Raw genomic sequence first — 22,972 nt, forward strand, 5'->3', positions numbered from 1 at the left:
GCTCGGCCAAATGCCCAACAGAGAATGCACTCGCCAATTGCATATACTTGCTCTCACCACCATAACACACCCCTATTTTATATTTATCTATACTAATATTATAAAGAGGAAAACTTTGTTTGTTTGTTTGTTTGTAACGAATAGGCTCAAAAACTACTGGACCGATTTTAAAAATTCTTTCACCATTCGAAAGCTACATCATCCACGAGTAACATGGATTACATTTTATTTTGGAAAAAAATAGGGTTCCGTAAGATATTTGGATTTTTCGGACACAAACTGAAAAAAATCTTATATATAAAATAAAGTCAACTTTTTGTGTGTGTTCGCTAACCGGCCGTGTCTGCACCGAATTAAACCAAACTTACACACATTGTTAAGAAGGTACTGAAGATGGTGTCCGTATAGTTTGGATACCTATTGGTGGATAAGGCTCGAGATATAGGTCAAAACGTGGACCCGGGTAACCTTCGGATGTGTATGTACAATATGAGTATCAAATTGAAGCTGTTGGTCAATGCTTTAGTACAGAGTATTTTTCATGCCGCTCCGTGACTGGGGTCTCGAGATATAGGTCAAAACGTGGACCCCGGTAACCTTTGGTTGTATATGTACAATATGGGTATCAAATGAAAGCTGTTGATAACTGCTTTAATACGGGGTAATTTTCATACCTATTGATGACTAGGGTCTCAAAATATATGCCAAAACGTGGACCCGCCGTGTCTTTGAACCGAATTAAACCAAACTTACACACATTGTTAAGTAGGTAATGAAGATGATTTCCGTATAGTTTCAATACCTATTGGTAGATAGGCTCTCGAGATATAGGTCAAAACGTGGACCCGGGTAACCTTCGGACGTGTATGTACAATATGGGTATCAAATGGAAGCTGTTGGTGAATGCTTTAGTTCAGAGTATTCTTCATGCCACTCCGTGACTAGGGTCTCGAGATAGAGACCAAAACGTGGAGCCTAGAATGTGTTTGTACAATATGGATATCAAATTGAAGCTGTTGGTGAATGCCTTAGTACAGAGTATTTTTCATGCCGCTACGTGACTGGGATCTCGAGATATAGGTCAAAACGTGGACCCGGGTAACCTTTGGTTGTGTGTGTACAATATGGGTATCAAATGAAAGCTGTTGATAAGTGCTTTAATACGGGGTAATTTTCATACCTATTGATGACTGGGGTCTCGAAATATATGCCAAAACGTGGACCCGCCGTGTCTTTGAACCGAATTAAACCAAACTTACGCACATTGTTAAGTAAGTATTGAAAATGGGTTTCGTAAAGTTTGGTTGTAATTCGGAGCACTGGCAACGGGTACAGCGTTCTTTTGAACCAGCCATAATGTAGCTTACTTTTTTAACGCTTGGGGCGGAACTGAACTGTCAAATTGACAGTGTGAGTTACAATGGGTCTATATTTCTTTCTGATTTGGATGCCATAAGGAAAAAACGTAAGTGCAACATGTAAAAATTGTTTGTGAATTTTTTTGGAGTGGATTTTTTCTTACGAAATTTGAGAATTTAATGTGAAATCCGAATGAAATTATGTGTTCGTGAAAAAAAAAATTTTTTCGTTTTTTTTTTTTGAAAAATATAAATGGATAATGGTTAAAAAAGCTCCAATGCTTAATAAAACATATAAATTGAAACGAAAAATTCATGGATGATCAGGAAAAAAGACGATTGTTTATTCATATGCGTTGATTTGAAATTTAAAAGCAATCTTCTTTTTTCCTGATTTTCAATTTATATTTTATATTTACTCAAAAACAAATAGAAAAACAAAACATATTGTTTATGCCAAAGCGCTTGAATAAAGAATAAAGAAATAAATAATATGAAAATCATATATTTTCTGTTCTAAACCATATCTCTTCTATTTTAGTGTGCCCAGCGAAGGGGGCTGGGTTTGCTAGTTATAAATATAGCTCATACTACAACAAAAATCATATAACACAGAATTCAAATTTTGTACAAAATTTTCCAAATTTTCATCGAAACATTCAACTTTTTAACCAGAATTTTTTTCTAATTTTTTTGACTACCTAGTTTTATATCCTACTGGATTGTACTATAAAAAAGTGTAAGTTGCAATGATTACAAGATACCGTTTCCAATAGGTATGTCAATTTTTTTTTTTTTTTTGTTGACGGTGCTTGTACTTTGTATGAAAGAAAAATTATGAATTTGGTTGCAATTTTTCGTAAAATTTTGAGACTTTGCGAGAATCTTTTTATTTCCGTTTCTGAGAAACAGCCGTTAAGGAGTATGTAGAGGCAAGCAATTTAATTTAAAATAACTGTTGAGATGAAATAGTTGTATATTTATTTGCGCTAAAGTAGAGAGTAAGAAACTTGGTTTTTAAAAGGTGGGCATACAGCGGCTGTATTACAACCTCGCTCTTATTTCCACTTAATTTTTTCATTTGCGATTTCGAGTGCTTCCGAGTAAAAGCATCGATTTTTTAAAGACATCAGCCTCTATCACTAACCACAAAACGCATCACTTTATATCATTGCCCCAACCCAAGGCGTATTCATTAAAGGTGGTGGCACTAGACCAACAACAATATTCTGTTCATTCGATTGTCAACGGCGAAAGAAACAAAATAAATCTGCTGATTTACTGATACCACCTTTAATAAATTCACCTTGGCCTTCTTTAAGAATATTCGATTCAATATACATGCCTTCTTGGACCTTACCAACATCCAACACAAAAACAAATAAGGATGAGTAGGTATTGAAACAAAGCACTGAAATTAAAATATAATTTCTTTCTTTCTATAGACATGTTGACCACATTTGGCATAGCGATGTTCGGTCCATCTCCATTTGATTCGCTGCGCTAGTTATCACTAATAGTTCCTAGTTGTACTATCGTTATACATTCATCCATGATTATTCCAACGACATTTGGGGTCTACGTTACCAGAACGATTCGGATTTATATCCGATCCAGGACTGTCACTTCAGCAGCAGTTGCCATCTGTTCGGCTCGGCTAAATGACAGTCCAGAGTATTGTTTATAAGCGCGCGGAAGTATTTTGCCGAGAGTTAACGCGAAAAAAGGAAATCAGTAATGGATTTCAAACTTAATAGTGTGATTGCATTATACAACTATTTAGGTGGAAAACCACAAACAGCGATTGTTCGTGAGCTCGAGCACCTTAAAGTAAATAAAGTTTTTGTTTATCGCACCATTACTCGTTACAATGATATTGGTAGCGTCGCGAAACGTCATTGAGGTGGTCATCAAAAGACTGCAACGTCACGTGAAATGGTTCAAAAAGTGAAGAAGCGACCTAAGCGAAATCCCCGACGAAGTTCCAATCAAATGGAGAAAGAACTGAAAATATCTCAACATAGCATCCGCCGCATACTGAAAAATGATCTCAAAGTCAAGCCTTATAAGATCCAAAAGGCGGATGATCTCACACCACAGCAGCAACCAGTCAGACTTGAAAGAGCAAAGGAGTTGCTTCGCTTGGGTGAAAGCAGTCAATTTCCGAACATTGAGTTTTCTGACGAGAAAATTTTTCAAATTGAGCAATTCGTAAACTCCCAAAACGATAGGTTTTATTTGACCGACCGTTCATACTAGAATTTGACTCATCGATTGGCCACCAGGAGGCAGCATCCGCCACAGGTAATGGTTTGGGCCACTGTAACCGAAGATGGGCGCTCTCCAATCGAGTCTGGCGTCATGGTAAATGTGAAATATTATCGGGAAAGTATTCTGGAGGTGGCTTCGTAACCGTCAGACAAACATTTCGGTGGCAGACCATGGACGTTTCAACAGGACTCGGCACCGTCTCACAAAACTCGATTGAACCAAGAATGATTAAAAAACAATTTTCCGAACTTCATAACGTCCACACAATGGCTCTCAAATTCACCAAACGCGAATCCGATGGATTATTCTCTTTGGGCCATTTTGGAGGGCTAGGTCCGAACTAAAAGATTCACCAGTCTCGAGGTGCTGAAAAAAGCCATCGTCACATTCGGGCAGCTTACAATTCGTTTCTGGACCGTCTAAAAGCCATAGGTGGCAGGCAAGGCAAAATGTAGTCATACCGAGCAAAAGTAAATTGATTCTTAATTTGTATTATTTTCACACATTTTTTACTCTGAATTGATTAAAAGTAATTTTTCAAATTAAATTTATGGACTTTTTAATTGGTTACACTTCTAACAATCTAACAAATCATAATATTACCAAGCCATTCACAGAATTTTCACAAATATGTAACTTCTCCTCCTTTTCTTTGTTTTGTATTGGTAAGAGAACTGACGTTAAACTTGCCAAATCGCGAAAAATAAAGTAACAGTTTTAAGAAGACGCGACCCCCAGTCCTAAATTCGCCTTGGCATTAGAGCAAAGTTTTAAAAAAGCGATATTTTTGAGATGACGAAAATAGTAGTATGTTATATAATATTAGGCCTCTTCTTCTCGGCAAGAGTTAGAAGTAGCGAATAGATGAAGCAATGAATAAATCACGTGTGTTGGTAAGGCAGTGGCGTATACCAGTCTAATAAGCTATAGCCATACTCGCTAATGGCGAATCTTACTCAATAACTTTCTTATTGCTTCCGCATGCAAATTTTTCGTCAAGTTAATCTAGCATAGATATACCGAGCAGGGGAATGGCGAATAGAAGAGGCCTACTTTATAAAAGCTTTCTGTAATTTATAACGCGTTTGGAGAGGTCACGACTGTAATTAGCTCGTTAACAATAAACAAGAAACATATATTTCAACTTTATTTTACAATAAAAAAGCCAAAGGAGTTACAATCTTAGTTACATATTATTGTTACTTCCGATTATGTCAAATTTATTCCCATTTATATGAAATACATACGTTAAATACAGCTACGTACACAATTTTAGATGCACATCTATTGTGAAACTATTGGACTCTTTTTGTCGATTTCGGAAATATTCGTATTATTTTGCTGCACAGATGGATTTCCAGGACTAGATGGGATATTTCCTGCTCGGTCGATATTCCACGGGTTAGCTCCGGATATTGGAGAGTCTGCATGGCCAAAACCAGAATGATTTTCATGCTCCACCGCATTAGTCCCATCATACTGAGTATTTTCCAATCTTGTAATTAATCGTTCATCTTCTTCACCAAACTCGCCGCCCATCAAAGTTGGTTCACCAACAACCATTACGTCCTGCGAAGACAGCGAAAAATTCGGGCCCGAAGGGGAACGCTTTTGATTAGTTACAGGAGGCGTACCCGCGCTTGCCGCACCACCTGAATTCGAACCTTTTCGTTTACGCCTTTTATTAGCCGGTCTTTGTGGATCCTTTTTTCCTGGGGGAGCAACCATCCGCTGCCATTTTTGAAACAAAGTTGTTTTCAAGCAATCACGAGGACTAAGAGCGTAGGCTTTATGTCGAGACATTAATTCTTGCATAGGCTCAAGTATAACGCATAATCTTAAATAATTCAATGTGGAATTAGTTATGCCCGCTCTCGTAATATTCTTCGTTATTTGATCCAACAACATTGGGTCTGGCGGCATCGAAGTGCCTATTACAGATCTAGGAATAAGTTCCCTATGTCCCTTGATTGTCATGTGCCAAGATCTTATACGCATATAATCGTCATAAACAAACTCTAGTATGAGTCTTGCATCGGCACATACTTTAGTAAAAAATGGCTTGCCGTGTTGTGTTATGACTGTGCATTGATCACAATCAAGCGTAATGGTCGTATTATGAAATGACTCTTTTGCATGTTTAAGCTGGAAATACAAATCCGAAACTCCTCCTTCGTAAATACTGCGAAAAAATCGTGGTATTAGTGTTCTCCCAATGGTATACCTTTTCGGTCCGTCTTCTAAACAAAATAGTATTGTTAATCGGGCATCATCCTCAAAGAATTCAGTGGTGAAAGAATCCCACCAGCAGTTATCACTTTCATCTGTGCGTTGCTGAAGCCTTTTATTCAATTCAAAAACACGATGCTCAGTATGACTAAAATAAGAATTATGTCGCCTAAATCCTTGTTCCATACGATCTATTTGCTGAGTGCTTCCCATCATTGGATGACTGCCTGTGTGACTAAACGGAGAACCACTTGGTAATGTACTGAATTGGCCACCTACACCAAAAACGGATTGCGAAGTAAAATGGCTACCTTGGGTGGAGTTAAATGGAGTTCCTGAGCTTGATGGTCTGTTAAATTGACCTAAACTTGAAGATGGTGAACCAAATGGACCCCCGACTGGACCATTAAATGACCCCGAACCCGTAGATTGATTATAAGAACCTGCAATATTTTGTTGTACGACGGGTCCCGGTGTCGAAGAACCAGATGGAGCAGGCGAAGACGTATACTGAGGAGTATTAGATCCCGGAGGATTTGTGTTTTGAAAAATGATTGATTGATTGCCAGCAGGAGAAGACTGCCCTCCTTGCTGATATTGACTATTGCTTGAATTGTACGCAATACTGTTCTGGGGAAAGCCACTTTGATTCGAACCATCAGAATTCATAGTAGAGTTGTTTGAATTGTTTAAAAGCGTTGAGTTCTCGGCAACATTTATATTTTTCCAACTGTTCTCGTCCATAGCTGCTTGAGATGTCATTGTAGGTACCGTATTAATTCCACGACGATTCATTCCTAACATTCTTTCGTTTTCACCGGACACATTTGATATCTAAAATAAATTAAAAATAATGCAATTAAAGCAACATAGCATACTGGAATTTCCAATGTCATCGATAAAAAAATATTCAGAGTGAGGCATAATATAAAACAGATTTTTGATAAAGACTATTTATATTTGGACCAAGGTACATTTATTAAAGGTGGTCGCACTAGACCAACAACAATGTTTTGTACGTTTGATTGCCACGGCAAAGTATTGAAAAAGTAGAAAACAAAAAAAAAACATGGACACAGCGAAAGAAAAAAAAAACAAATCAGCTGATTTACCAACACCACCTTTAATAGATCCGCCTTGATTTAATCCCATAACGTGGTCGCGAGTTTTCAGCGACTCTAAACTTAAACTCTATTATATTATAATTTAATAGACTATAAAACTGCACTCACAGAAGTTTTCTAAAGATTCTGATTATGAGCTGAAAATTTTTTGACAATTTTTTTAATCTTTTGCGAATTTTATACAAAGTTTGGAACTTGGATTTATAAGGTTTTTGTTATACAATGAACTATTTATAATAAATTAACGACTAAAATTTTGGCAGGAAAAATTTGTGAATTCCACGTGAATTAACAAAGAGAAAGGGAATTACAAAACCTGCCATATTGCGAATATTATAAAAAGAATAAGACATCCCGTTGTTGTAAACAACTGATTTTCCTGTAACAATTAAACTTTTCGCAAAACTTTTTTGACGAACTTATGTACATACTCGTATATATTTATTTGTATAAATAAATATTGGTACAGAAGAAATTATTAGTAGAACTGGCCAAGTGTCATATTGAAACAGTTTCACCAAAAGGACGCTATAATGTTACCTAAGGCACTATGTTCCACCTAGGAACCACTGGGGGAAAAATATATATGTATATGTTTCCTAAGAAAAAAATTAATTATTTCGCGCGAATTGTCCCAATGACTCTATGAAGTTCTGACTTAAGCGCCCTGAAAATACCGATATAAACGCTTAAGCGTTTACTTTTCATCCACTCACTCATTTTCAATACTCAAAATTTCTACAACTAGCCACACTGTGTCTTGCCAAGGGAATTGTCAAGAGAGAACGAAAAAACTGGTTGCTGAGCAAACCTTTTATTACTAAATCATGTATACATATGTATCCGTGCATGTATCTCCGGGCATGAAACTGCAAAATTAAAGAAAAAGTCTCTAACTAAGAGTGGTCGCCCCTCGGCAGGCAATGGCAAACCTCCGAGTGTATTTCTACCTTGAAAGAGTTCATCATAAAAAAAATTTGCCGTTCAGAGGCGGCTTGAGACTGTAGGTCCTCCATTTGTGGAGGAACTTCAAAACGCACCCCACAAAGAGGAGAAAGAGCTGGGCTAAACACCTAACAGTGTACGCGCCAATTATTTATTTATTTTTATATGTATCCAAATTTTAGAAGCCGGCAGCCAACCAAATTGTCCCGATATTGACAAGCTGCATAACATGTTACCATGTTTCCATATAAATGAATAAACTAATGAAATATTATTAATTATATACGTTTGTGTACTTATAAATGCTTTTCAATTACTTGTAATGTGTTCGCCGAATTTGGCCGAAATCGTCTCGAGTTGCTGGTTCGCGCAAGCGAAAAAGGCCTCGAGTGCAAAGGGTTAATATTTAAAACACATACCTACATATACCCAACACAAACACGCTGTGAAATAAGGGTTTCAAATGGGTTTGGGTTTGTATTTCATTCGATTGTGTTTTGGCTGGTCTTTGCACTTCAACACCCTAGGGGCAGCAAACCCAAGGGTAAGCTGCAGTGGAAACGTGAAATTAGATGAATTGGTTTAAGTTTTAAGAAAGTTACCTTTACATGCCGGACAAATGAATCTCCCCACGAACAGTATTAGCGGCAAAAATATAACCTTTCAGATTTAGAAAAAGCTGTTAATGGTTTTCAATTCAATTTGGTTTTCCAATTTTTCAGTGTAGGTATGTTCAAGAAACTTGTCCGTAGGTTAATAAAAAAGAAAAACAAGATTGAAAATAAAAATAATATTCCTTGCTTATGAAGAAAGAAATTTGACTGCCCATTATAGCCCATGATTTCCTTATCATAATTAAATCATGATTATAGCCTATTTTATAAAAATTGGAGAAATGATTTGGAATAGTCTCTAATTTGACACTTCAGCATTGAAGAGAACAAGCGTAATTGAAATTCTGATTAATTATCATTTTTTTCCTAAATATTCTTCGCCACCATTTTTTAGCCTTCAAATTTTCAAAATTTTTTTTCGCTAATACACTTCGGTACAATGGTTGTTGTGCGCAGGTCAGTCAATTGATGGGAGTTTCGAGATATAGAAGTTGAGCAAGGGGAAATGATGCCACCCTTGGAAGGTGAGGAGGCACTCTCGGTGAATGATGGACTATCTGTGCACTGTAAGGTCCAGTGGTTGCTGTGCGCAATCAATTGGTACAATTATTTTCTGACATGCGAAAGAAAATTGTTTCTCGCAATATTACTGATGCGTGACGACCACCTTGCGGGCCTTCTCTTCAGTAGCGTTGCAAGACTAACTTAATCGAAATCCTTATGCAGATCTAACTCTACTAGGACTCTTTATTTGTGCGTGTATAGCGTTAAGTTCTGTTGCAGTATTGTGCATTTTACGGAAGATATGTTAATGCGTGTAGAAATACGATAAGACACATCTTGGTTGGCGGGCTTCCCAGGTTTCAGTAGTGAAAGTGTTTTCTAATTGCCAGAAATTATAAGAGTAACCAATGGCTTTAGAGGCTTTTGCTTTCCTGATGCTCACCCGAACTGTTGGCTGGTTGCACCATGCTTGGTTTTATCTACTCGAGATTAAGGGTGCAATTCAGTGCACTAAATAGGAAAATCCCCGAGGCCCCTGAGAGGAATAACCAGCTGCCAAAGGAATGCTCCTTGCTCACCCAGTTGAGTATCGGATTGTCTATGTGCTCAGTCAATAGTAGACCCCTACGATCATCTGTCAAGATTAAATGAAACCGATCGTAATGACCGTTACGTCACCCACAGTAATGCCTGAATCTATAAGACAATATTGCACAGTATACCATAGTGTTTTATGAAGGTTGAAGCACCACCAAAGACGATCTACTGTGCAATTTTCTCCCTTGGACTGCAGCTATCATAATTCTGTTCCGGCTAATGTAATCGGTTATCTCTACGAAGGAACTTGCGTTTCGGGGTGAGTGGAGTTGTCCCAGTAGGACCTGCCGTGCTCGACGCTGTATTTGATGCAGCCTGGTTTTGGACGATGGTTATGTTGCTTGAGACATATTCGGTTGCAGGGCAGAAAGAGGGGGAAAACGTAGCCACCCGTCCAGTCTCGAGTGATTTGAAAGAGAAAATTTCTCTGAGGATGACACCAGCTAATGCAATTATTCAGAGCCCAACAACATGCCTTTGTAGCTACCACACAACTACCTTCGTTCTGATATTGTATCAAGTTAAACTTCTAAAATATGATTATGACCAATCAAACCAACAGCACGCTTCTTGGCCCTACCGTTAGATGCGCTCGATGACGACTTTAAGTTCGACAGTTGCTTCCTCTGTTTTTTCCGTAGTCTTACAATTAAAAATACCAAATAGATAAATTATTTTTAGTAAACAATTAGAAATATATGATTTGTATTTATAAACTTCCGAAATTGGTCAGTGTGATTATAGAAACTCCCAACAATGATGAGCGAAATAGAATGGTACACTTCTACCCACATGTACTACAGTCTTTCCAGAATTTTCAGCAATGAATGTTAAAATCACAATATAAACTCTTAAAAATATGCAGTACAATAGATGCCCCTACCCAGAGGCTAAACGCCAAACACCACCAAGATCTATCGATCGCAACCCAACTAGCCCTCGAAAACATTTCTTAGACGAAATTACAAAATTCGAGTTTTAAAGAACATATATTAATATTTACTGCATGTATTTAAAAATTTTCCCCTACACGTTTAAAAGCCACTCAAACATAGCTCCACGTATTGCAAGTACATGCATTTTAGTACCTAAATATAATAAGATATTATTAACTATTTATCACATACCAAATTGCGTAAAACTAAGTATTTCTTCACAATTTTCTAAAAACAAAAAAAACACAATTTAATCTGTATCTATATTTTGACAATAGCTATATTGATATATAGATATTACAAGAAGGAAAATCGATTAATTTAGATAACTAATTTCTACCGAAACTCTAAAGTAGCCCATTGACGGCACCATCAGCATTCACTATGACCCGATTTACACGAGGAGACATCTGGAAGGGAAACATTTTGTTCGGTGGCGAAGGACGGTCGGGGAAGAGAGAAGGGATTTTGTCTCCCGTACTCGGCGACACGCTTTGCTCTTCTTATTCGTATTTCCAATCTTTCCAATTTTTGACAGTTGCTTCATTCGTTTTTTTCTTTTGTGGGAGAAGGTTCTGAGTTATGTGTTGGTTTTCAAGCAAACGGAAGATAACAAAGATGACAAACATCCGAACACTGCTTGGGAAATGCACGATTATTTTTGCTAGTAAAGTAGGTATAATTTAAAATATATTATGGGGCATGTTTATGTTGAATTCTAATTTTCCTCGCATTTCTAGTTACTCAAGTTAATTTTAAGTTAATTATTTACATATGAAGTATTTTTAATTTAATTTTTTTTATTCAAGTATAAGAATTTATAAATATATTTCAATAAAAAAACAACAAATTATTTATTATTTAACCAGTTTGCATTTTTCATTCATATATTTAAGAAACTGTTGTCGAACGCTCTCTGCTTTACATGTAAGCGCGTGCTAGAATACATCCGAACCAGACGATGCTAAAGTGTTAAATGTCAAAATGTCGCGAAAACATTTTTGCCCGTGTGAACGCGAATGAAACTTCAAAAGAGAATTTCCAGTGTCTCCCTTCCAGATGTCTCCTCGTGTAAATCGGGTCTATCAAGAAAACACTACAAGATTTGCAGGTTTTGTAAGCCGTAGTAAGCTTGGGTTTACATATGGCAATGTTCTCAATGAATAATATACATTATGTGTCAAAAAAAAGGGAAAAGGTTTACATACAAGGCGCATTTATTGAAGGTGGTGGTACTAGACCAACAACAATGTTTTGTAGATTTGATTATCACAGCAAGGTATTGGCGAATTAGAAAACAAAAAATTAATTCACATTGTTTTATTCTGTGCTTACAGCTACAGGGACACAGCTAAAGAAAAAAGAGGTTGTCTGTAAAGTCGGTTTACTGACGATAGTTTAACGTGATAGCGTCATAAGAAAATACTGATGTAAGGGTTGCGATTTTAATTTTATTTGTTTGATAGATATTTTGTATGGATATAGAGGAGGAGGTAAATGGAATTGCAATGGAATAGGTCAAGTTAAAAAATGACGAAACATTTATCAAATTCATGAAAGATATTGTGCTTCATACGTTAATAAGTCAACAACACTAAGGGCACCATCATCGATTTGCCTTTTTCAAGACACTTTACACTCGAAACACTCCCTTTCATTTCCTACTTTTTCTATCATCGTCCTATTCTCAACAGAGAAATGGCTCATTACCATGTACACAGGAAGAAGGCATATGCAAATACATATATGTGAATTTATATACACATGCGCATATACATACATATATATGCTCACTCAAGTAGGACAGAGCCAGATGTCGAACGTTGCCGACCGCGGGGGCCGATTGTGCTCTTTGTCGTTCGTTCCGCGCTCTCGTTTGCAGTTCAAGCACTTAGCTTACATTTGCTTGCGTACAGAATAGATTCGTATATTTGATTTGTCCATTTGTTTTTTGTATGCATCTTTACATATAGATATATTCTTTCTGTTTGAAAATTGCGCGAAATTGTATATGTATATGCATGTTTATATACATATATTATAGGAAACATATCTTATAAGGTATGTGGTAAATATTACCATACATTTTTTCCTTCATATATAAAAAAAAAATTAATAATAATAACATTAAAACAACAGGTATTATTAACAAACTTGGTTTTATTTTAAATTCTTCAAGTAAATCAAATTAATAATAATCAATAAGAAGGCATATGCAAATACAAATACGTGAATTTATATATGTACATATGCGCATATACATACATATATACGCTCACTTAAGTAGGAGAGAGCAAGATGTCGAACGTTGCCGTTCGTTTGCTTTGTTTGCTTTGTCGTTCGTTCCGCGTTTTCGCTTGCAGTTCATTCAATGCAATGAGCAAGGTAACGACGAATGAGCAAGGTAACGACGAATGAGCAAGGTAACGACAAATGAGCAAGGCAACGACACATTTTTTCGTGCGTGCAGCCGGCTAAATCGAATTATAAGACGTTATCACGTCAAAAAAAACACACACCAGCTAATTTACCAACACCACCTTTAATAGATTCGCCTTGCTTTTAAGCAACCGCCGTTAAACTGACCACATACCCATAACACATATATTGTACACAAATCGTGATTAATATACTGAAAAATTTTTTTTTTTTAAATTCACTTCTTATTTGCCATAACAATGGCTCACAGTTGAAACACTATAAAATCTTATCTCGCTTACTTTTTTCTCGATGACAAACAAACGTCGCCGAACAGGCCAGTTAAGTCAAATCATTTGCCGAATTTACTGTCTTCAAAAAATCACATACAGGTGAAAAAGCATACACTTTAATTATCGATGTATTAGCAAAAAGGAGTAAAAAGTATGTATTTATATTGTCGTTGCAAAACTTTCCCGGGTAAACGCTTAGTAACTGAGGACACTTACGTGGCAGTAATTTAGACTCTCTCAGCATACACAAGAAATATTGTTTCAAAACTGTAGGGTACTATGTTCCATATTTACACGCATGGAAATATTATGTCCTTTTTGAAAAAATCATATAATGTAAAAATGGGCGCAAAAAATTCTAGACAATATTAACTATTGATGAATATTTGCAGGAGGAAAATAATGAGCCAAAAGGAAAGAGAATACGATCTCTGGATTTTTACTTGAAAAGAGAAGAGGTTTCGTATATTAATTTACTAAAGGATCTGAAACATCATATGCTGAACTACAAATTTGTTAACGAATGGATCGAAAATAAAACGTCTGATCTCTTATCAAATATGTTGAAGCCTGTAATTATATAAAAAACTACTTCAATGGGGAACGATTGTTGCCATGTGTGCCTCTTCTGCATACTCAATAGAGCTGATTTAACGTTTTTTTTTTCAAACATCCCCATCCGTACAATAACATTTTTTCCAAAATGCTTCAAAATCCAAAAATTATAATAACTTCAGACGTTACCTCAACAATGTTTCAGCATGCCCATACACGGATAACATTAGTTGTTTGTCATTTAAGTTTGAAACAATATTCTTCGTGTATGCCCCGCTTTACAGGCTTATTTCTAAAAATCGCTAAAAGTCGATAACACACAGAATATTGCTAATAAATCGATGTCGACATCAGGTACCATTCCAAGAAAAACAAATAGTTGTGAAGTAAAATAGTTAGGAAATTTTTTATGATCCTATAATGGAATCTGAAGAGCATAAAACGGCAGGAAAACCCGGTCCAATTATTAAGACCGCCACAGATTTGCAAAGATTGAAGCTGGAAAAATTAATGATGAATCCGGTAAGTAATATTAATATATTTAAAGCTTAGGAATCTTAAGCAAGGCAATGTAAACATTATCGGAAAGGTATCTAGTATATGACCGCTGTTTTTTGGTAATTATACTGTTTATAGAGCATATGCAAAAATTTATCAAAAAAAATCAAGGAGGTACGAATCGATGCGTATTGGCGCCAGGATTAAAAATCTGAAGGAGAAAAAATCTGACTCCATTACAACCACCAAAGGTTTACTTAATCTTTTTAGATGGGTGGACTTATCTAAAAGTTATTACACATAATATTAGTCAATATTACAGCCTTTTGATTCACAGTGCTTTATATTAATCACCATTACCAATTAATAGAAATATTTAAAGTTAAAAATGTAAAATAAATGTGCGGGACGAGCTATCAAGGAACGGTAATGAGAAAAGGATAAAACGAAATAAGGGGTTAGGGGTAGTCCGAATTTTCAAAACATTGTTTTTTTTTAATTTTCTTAAAGTATTGAAAATTTGAAGTGAATCCGACAAATATTTTTCAATTTACATATTCAGCAATTAACAAAGGGCGCTCGGGCGCTCCGGATATCGATGCAAAACTTTAAATGTGTTTTTCTCAAAACTATGTTTTTTGAACTGGTGGTCACTGTAATTTAAAAACCGCTTGGTAGATCTCAATAAAATGTATACTCATTTATTCGGGCCTCTGACTACCACCAACCCAATAAGAAATTCAGTCAACCAATAGCGAACAACTTTTATATACCATTTATTTTAGAAATTATAAAATACTCGTTATGAAATCGCCAGGAATTCAGTCACTAATATTGGTACTTGGTAATTTTTTCAGAGTGAATATCGCTGTTCTGTAGTTTTTTTAAATTACGAAATGTACTTTTTTCACCTATTATAAAATCTATAACCTTGCCGAAATGCTAATATTTTAAGGTATAAGTAAAGAACAGAACTGTTTCGCTGGAAAAACCCAAAAATTGAGGTCCGATAAAACTTTATCATATGTAAGGAAAATAGCAAAGAAATGGAGTTAACCTGAAAGTGGAAGAACTGGAAGCAGAAGTTGAAGTTGAACTGAAAGCAGAACAATTTTTATTTTAATGGAATACTACTTTTTTCGGGAAAAATACCGCTCGTTATTTTTAATCTGCGCTGCTGCTAGTTTGATTTCAGACACATCAACATAACCAATACCTCCGGGTAGCTCGTGCATTTTATTATTATTATTATTATTTTCTTTATTAGTTATATATAACTTTTACATTTATAATTCATTTTACATTATTATTTTACATGATATAAAATTCCAAATTCATTTAATTTATATTTAATTTTATAAAATCCACTACAAGTTTTCTAAAGTGAAGCAAATTATTTTCATTTTTTATTACATCAGGTAAAGTGTTGAATAATTTTAAGCCATTATACATTATTGAATTCTGAGTGCTTCTCTTATTAAATCTTCCTAATCTGAAGTCATTTGCTCTTCTCAAATTATAAGGTTGAATATCTCAACTATTTCCTTTGCTATGATAGATTTCTTCTCAGTTTCTGATGGTCAAAACAAAAATCTTTGTTTTAAATAATATAATCGCGTTTATCACACGATATATTACAATATTGAATGTAGCATATTTTCTTTGAAATGACAATTTCTTAAGATCATTCAAAGCAGGATGCGAATTATGAACTAAATTGCCGAATTGACACAAAGAATAAATGCCTTGCAAAACCAGTAAAGTTTTGCGACGATTACTAGAAAGGAGTGCTCACATTTTGATGCCAAAATGTAAAGGTCTACATTTTTGGACAGAATTTGAGACGAACTGTGAACATCCCGATTGTATATATTTTTGTTACAAAATATATTTTAGTTGTAGGCAATATTTAGAGATTTCTTTTTGATAAATACAGCTGATATACATATATTACAATGCGTAAAGAGAAATTGAATTTTGACCCTGAAGTGTATTTACTTTCGTGTATTTAGTTGTTGAAAAGAGTTTTTGTTAATAACTTTTAAACGAAAAAAAAAAATCATTTCGCTCCTTCAGATTAATAAATAGTATTGCATCTACTTTTTTGACCAATTTTGTCATGTGTTCCTTAAACTGTATAATTACCGATTTTTTAATAAAACGATATTTTAATATACACTAGATATAGTCATTACATCCTAATCCGTAAATGAAAATGCATACAATTAAACATATTTTTATACATATCAATTATAAATATACATATGCATATATTTATACAGTGAAATTCCCCATTACGGACAGTCCTTATAACCGGACAGCTCCAATAACCGGACAAATTTTGGGCACACAGGTTTTTCATTCATTTTTTCATACAAATATCATCCTAATAAACGGACACTCTAATAACCGGACGCGGACAAGGTATTTCAAACCATTTTCATAAAAAAATTTCTCATAAACGGACAAAATTCAAAAATTTCACAAGCAAGCTTTGTTGTTCGTTATAAAAATGAAACAGGTGATTCCCCTTTTAACATGTATACACTCATTCAAGTCCTGTGTTTTAAATTAAGAGTAGTTTTCCATTCAGTTTGTTAAGTCAGTTGCATGCGAATGGTTGCGTTCAAAGGTTTTCTCCAAATGGATCAAAATGTTTTCACTGAGGACAACAATATAGAAGTTCAATTTGACCAACAAGATGATACTGTGGACATAAGTGATTCAGAAGATGAATTTTCAGAAGAAATAAGTGAGCCTATAACATCATAGGATGAGGCTTTAAAACTTGTTGCGGGCTTGAAACAATATGCAAAAAATGACTATGTAGCTTTTCAGCACATTAAAAATATCGAGAGTCACTTTGAAAATGAACATTTTAAATTAAAGCAATCAAGCATTACCTAATTTTTTCAATCAAACTAGTATTGAAATGTAAAGACTTGTACAATGTACTTAATCGCTATATGTACATATATGTATTTATATGTAATACTAAAGTATGCAAATATTCTTTACTTCCAAAAATTTCTTAAATAAACTATGTACAATACAATTCATATGTGTGGTATATAAATATTTTGTGACTTCATCCCTTATAAGCGGACATCTCCCATAGCCGGACAAAAACACTGCGACGGTGAGTGTCCGGTTATAAGGAATTTCACTGTATATAAATTTAATATACAAATACAAATAATACATTAAGTATTTTTATTCATTTTTTATCTTCTATGGTGTTTTATAGTTTCTATTTTTAAGGTATCTGACATTAATTCTCCTCCAAATAACCAAAATAAGAGAATTGTTGGTAAATTTTACAAACTTTGAAATCAATCAAACAAATAACTTAAAAACTAGAACTTTTCTAAGGGTGGGGTTTTCACTTTTAGAATTTAAGAGACCCCCTGTACACATTGACACCAAAAATATATATATATAAGCCTCTCTGATTCGCCATTTTACCTGCCCGCTATCTCTATGCTCTATTAACTTAACGAAAAAATTGCATGCAAAAGCAACCACGTAGTTATCGAGCAAGATTCGCCGCGAAGACTTTTCGCTTAAAAATGTCGTATCTTCGGAGTATTCAAACTCAGCCACTTAACTCGTAAACGAGCAGTCAGTTTTCGCTCAATTTTGAATGACATGAATATTTTAAATAGGTGTGGAACAATGTTGATACTTTGCCGTGAGAAACATACAAGATTTCACGGCAATGCAATTAGTATGGATTTGCAGTTTGCTAGTTTGCGGCCCAGTAGCTAAAATTGATCAAAAATAATCAAAATCAACACGATTCGGTTCCAGTATCAAGATTTCAAAAACGAAGCGCAGTTCCTCTAAACCGCTCAAAAGTTATTTTTATTACACTAACCGTTAATCGTGATCCCAGACCAACAGATTGCTGGGTTGTATTCGCGTAAGTAAAATAGACACGTGTAGAAGGCATGCAGGGAAACACTTAAACCCTGTTTATGTAAGCGCGCTATAATGGATTCATTTAAGAAAAGCTACTTAAATTATCTTCTGGGATATTACTATACACATATATAAAACTCTTTAATGTGAAGTTGGCATACTTTCAGACTACCTTGTATCATAAAACTCGAGTGACCCATAGTAATGTATCCTTGTAGGTCTAATAGCAGTTTTATTCAATAGTGGCTATTAATTTTATTATTTTTACAGATTGATTAAAAATTGTATTGCTTTCGAAATGGTTATTACATTTTATAAAGTTTAAAATATATTTATTAATAATTCACAGAACAAACCAGTTATACTGCCCGCGTCTCACAAAGAAAAGGATTATAATCAAACTGTACCGAATTTTGTGCGTAATGTCATGGGTTCTAGTGCTGGTGCGGGCTCTGGCGAATTTCATGTTTATCGTCATTTGCGAAGGAAAGAATATTCTCGACAAAAAAATATACAGGCAATGAGTATTAAAGAGCAGCAAGACCTCGATTTCCAAACAAAACTTGAAGAAAATCGGCGGATAGCAGAGGAAAAGACTGCAAAAAAAAGATTGAAACGCTTGAAAAAGAAAGAACGAATAAAAAAAAATCGTAATGTAAAGAAGAACTCTGAAGATGAAAATGTTCAAGATGAGGACAACTAAATTAAATTATTAAATATTATCAAAACTTAAAAATTTCAAATATATTATTGAATGGAAAAGAATGTAAGGTTTGTTAAATTGCAGGGGCCAAGATTACTCTACTTATCTTCATTAGCCTGTGAAAGTAGGAATCTCCAGCGAAAGCGATTGCATGCTTCGACTATGAAAAACTGAAGTTCTCAAAAAGTTGAAGTTCCATAAACATTATCCCGCCAAAATGCTTTTGCATAGATACTTCTAGTATGCTTTTCTCGACGGTGTGTAGCTCCTTTCACTTCTTTAAAGAGCTCGTTAAGTGAAGGAAATTTCAGAACAATTTTTTTCTAATTAGTTTGCGTAAGTAAGTGGCCATAATCCAATCTTATATCTTCAATTTAATCTTATATCTTTTGTGCTATTCCTGAATATTATGTAGTGATTAATTATTGGGCTTATCTAATACTTTTAGCATAGGCTATAATGTTGATTAGTCGATTGATCACAAGCGACTTGAATTAGCGAATAGTATAGTGAGGGCGTTTCATGAAGGCATCGCCACATTTCTAACGAGAAATAAAAAAAGGACTTCAATAACGAAGTACTGAAAACTTTTTACTTGACTTAATATTAAGAAGAAAAGTGCAGATAACACCTTTTTTCAGAATTACTCTTTAAAATATGTATATATCTCTTCTGCTGTATAGAGTTGTTTCAGTGACGATAGGCGAGGCGTGAGATTCAGCGCACTATACATGGCTAGTTTACTGGCATACGAAGAACGAGTTGCCTTGGGAATGCATGAGAGAGGGGTGATGAAAAAAAATTTTTTTTTTCTAAAATGTTAATATAATCCTTTAAGAATATGTGTATGTCAAAAAAATTGTAGAACGAAATTTAAGTATTTCTTATATTATATTACACTGTGTGACAAAAAAAAAAAATTAAATATACTTTTATGGAGACCTAGCACAACTTATGGCTATAGAAAAACTAAACAAAATGGTATAGGAGAAATTTCCAATACACCCCCAAAATCTCATTTTGTGGCCATAAACCGATTTTCAGTAGTTTGATGTGAAGAATCACTCCTAACTTCGCCAATTTCCATCCGATTTCGAATTTGTTTTTTTAGTTCGAAAGAACAAAAACAAGCCTTTTTGACAGTGTGTTGACAATTTTTCTGAAATGACAACTGACGAGACTGTAGACGGAAGTATTTGGAATTTTTTAATGTTTTCTCGATTTTTTCAACTTTGACATAATTTTTACGATATTATCCGATATCGAGGATTTTTTTTAGTACACTACTGTTATAGGAAATTTAATTTTGCGTCGAATGAGCTATATTTGGCTGTAATTGAATTAAAATTAAAAGAGTTGTGTGAGTTTTAAGATTTTATTTTTTTTTTGTACTATTTTGGTATGTAGGCATCGAAACATGAAAATGATAACAAGTGTCATTATAAACACATAATATTTATTGGAGTATTGTGCAGTGCAGCATTGTACGGTATGGTACGGTGCGGTACGGTGCAGTACACAACGGAACTGGTTCCAAACTTAAAAATGCATTGGAAACGGCCCTTTGGAGTTTAGTATGGTACGGTACATTTGTCATTCTCTTCATCAGTTTTGAATACTTCTCTGTAAGAAATTCGATCATCATTATTCATCTGAAGTCGTTATCAACTAAATTCCATTGTTTAAATCGAGAAGCGAGCGTTTCAGATTGTCTTCCCGATAGAAGTAAATCACGAGAAAGATCCTGAAAATCTGAATTTGATACAACGTGTCGTTCTGAAGGCTTAGAACCAGACGGAAAGTACTCTTCATCATTAGGTTTATTGTTATCAGTTTGATCGTCACCAGCAATGAGTTGAACTTCCTTTAGTTCCTGCAGTTGAGTCAATCATATCGTCCAAGACTGCGGGGTTCTTAACAGTTGCAACATCAGCATACTTTATGTGCCTTCGAGCTTTATAATGATGACCGTTTACGTCCGTTTTATAAAAATAACAATCATCTGGTTTATGATAAGGCTGATGATGCCACATTATCGGAGAATATTGAGAAATTCGACTCTTCTGGCAACGTTTTGATTTATATCTCTTGAATTTCAATGAAACAAACAATAAAACTTTGACGTTTTAATATGGTTAAATTATAATAATAAACTTCTTTTGTTAATCAATGTACAGTGTGAACTTTGGTACACTTGGAAGCTTTTCCATATTTCTACTAAAAAAAAAAGTGCTGTAATATGTCAGATATTTTCGTAAGTTCTAACCAGTTCTGTTGTATGCAGTACAATGTACTCTTATGTATACATATATACTCCAATAAATATTACGTGTCTATAATAATGCATCAAAACACGTCCTTATTCCCATTTAGCGTATGTTATACCTACATACCAAATTAGTAAAACAAAAAACAAATAAAATCTTAAAACTCACACAACTCTTTTAATTTTAATTCAATTACAGTCAAACATAGCTCATTCGACGCAAAATTAAATTTCCTATAACAGTAGTGTACTAAAAAAAATCCTCAATATCGGATAATATCGTAAAAATTATGTCAAAGTTGAAAAAAAAGAGAAAAAATAAAAATATTCCAAATGCTTCCGTTTTCAGTCTCGTCAGTTGTCATTTCAGAAAAATTATCAACACACTGTCAAAAAGGCTTGTTTTTGTTCTTTCGAACTAAAAAAACAAATTCGAAATCGGATGGAAATTGGCGAAGTTAGGAGTGATTCTTCACATCAACCTACTGAAAATCGGTTTATGGCCATAAAACGAGATTTTGGGGGTGTATTGGAAATTTCTCCTATACCATTTTTCTTAGTTTTACTATACCTACAAGTTGTACTAGGTCTCCATAAAAGTATAAAATCACTGTCGCACAGTGTTATAGATCGTCAACCGTGACGACTCTATTCTTTGCGTTCGAGCGCTGGGAGAGGTATAGTTACGTTGCATTCAAACTTTAGACGCGTTTTTCTCAAAACTATATTTTTCGAATTAGCGTACACGATAACTCGAAAAGTTTATTGACCGATCTCCCTGAAATTTTGCACACATCTTTTTTATGATATTACTTTCTATGTGTTCCAAGTTTTCGAAAAAATAATTTTTTCGAAGCAAAAATAGTAGGAAACTTCGCCCCTAAATTAATTTTTTTTTAAGCATTTTATTCAGCGGTTTTTTGGTTTTTTATATTCAGGTCACTGACGCCGATGCTACAATGCCCGCCGATTGAGAATCCCCGCTGCGACCTTCCTGGAAGAATTGAGTGTACATCCGCCATTTTAAATGATTGAAATAAAAAAAAAATTTATATTATTTTAATGTATAAGTAAACTGTATGCCAATTTTGAAAAAAATATATTAACTTCTTCATTTTAAATAATTTTAATAAAAATCAGGTAAAATATGGCCGTTTACAGGTATCTGTCCCCTACTTAACTGATTGGCGAGATCCGGACTTATATACAATAACCACAGTATATACTTATACTCGTACACACAGGCTATACACGACATTCTCCAAGGCTCTCTTTCCACCTTCATGAGCTCTCACTCCCAAATGTTAACGAAGATCAACTACCAGCCATAGCAAGCGGAACGTTTCAGCTTCCTTTTGAGAGAAGTGAAATGTTCTATGGCCCTTCAATTGGAATGAAATTTTTTACAGAAAACATTACGTGAAAATGGTTATTTGCTATTGCGAAAAGTTTGCACCTAGTGTATGTGAACAAGAAAAATACTGAGTGATAGGATAGCCTTTAATTTTACAAAAGTTAGATCTATCATTGATGCAGTGAGAAATCAGCTGTTAGATTTACCATTTGAAGAAAAGTTATACATACATACATATATTAAGGGATCAATTATTCTGTTTAAGGGAAAATATGCCACAAAGTCGTATATCAAAGAAAATACCAGTCCACAGGGTATACAATTTCTTTAGAATGTGATAAAAACGGTATTCCTTACGATTTTCTAATGTAATCGAACACTCTAATA

General features: G+C 34.6%; 2 protein-coding genes across 2 annotated transcripts; one reads left to right on the forward strand and one right to left on the reverse strand.

The window, feature by feature from the left end:
• Positions 1 to 4,763: 4,763 nt before the first annotated feature.
• On the reverse strand, positions 4,764 to 10,882 carry LOC128867829 (LIM domain-binding protein 1). The gene is made up of 2 exons (XM_054109372.1): positions 10,770 to 10,882; positions 4,764 to 6,692 (listed from the first exon to the last, which is right to left on the reverse strand). Exon 2 carries the CDS (start codon positions 6,660 to 6,662, stop codon positions 4,914 to 4,916), a length of 1,749 nt encoding a protein of 582 aa, XP_053965347.1. The 5' UTR covers positions 6,663 to 6,692; positions 10,770 to 10,882; the 3' UTR covers positions 4,764 to 4,913.
• A 3,303-nt stretch (positions 10,883 to 14,185) lies between these two features.
• Positions 14,186 to 18,998, forward strand: LOC128867677 (PRKR-interacting protein 1 homolog). The gene is made up of 2 exons (XM_054109112.1): positions 14,186 to 14,365; positions 18,612 to 18,998. The coding sequence occupies exons 1-2, from the start codon at positions 14,264 to 14,266 to the stop codon at positions 18,963 to 18,965; spliced, it is 456 nt and encodes a 151-aa protein (XP_053965087.1). The 5' UTR covers positions 14,186 to 14,263; the 3' UTR covers positions 18,966 to 18,998.
• The last annotated feature ends 3,974 nt before the right edge of the window (positions 18,999 to 22,972 follow it).

Source organism: Anastrepha ludens, chromosome 6 (genome assembly GCF_028408465.1).
Source record: "Anastrepha ludens isolate Willacy chromosome 6, idAnaLude1.1, whole genome shotgun sequence".
In the NCBI taxonomy this organism is placed as follows: domain Eukaryota; kingdom Metazoa; phylum Arthropoda; class Insecta; order Diptera; family Tephritidae; genus Anastrepha; species Anastrepha ludens.

Excerpts from the sequence above, each read along its gene's own strand:
- LOC128867829 (XM_054109372.1), bottom strand. The coding sequence starts at position 6,662 with ATGTTAGGAATGAATCGTCGTGGAATTAATACGGTACCTACAATGACA.
- LOC128867677 (XM_054109112.1), top strand. The coding sequence starts at position 14,264 with ATGGAATCTGAAGAGCATAAAACGGCAGGAAAACCCGGTCCAATTATT. Across the intron at positions 14,366-18,611 it reads AAAAATTAATGATGAATCCG|AACAAACCAGTTATACTGCC; the intron begins GTAAGTAATATT and ends AATAATTCACAG.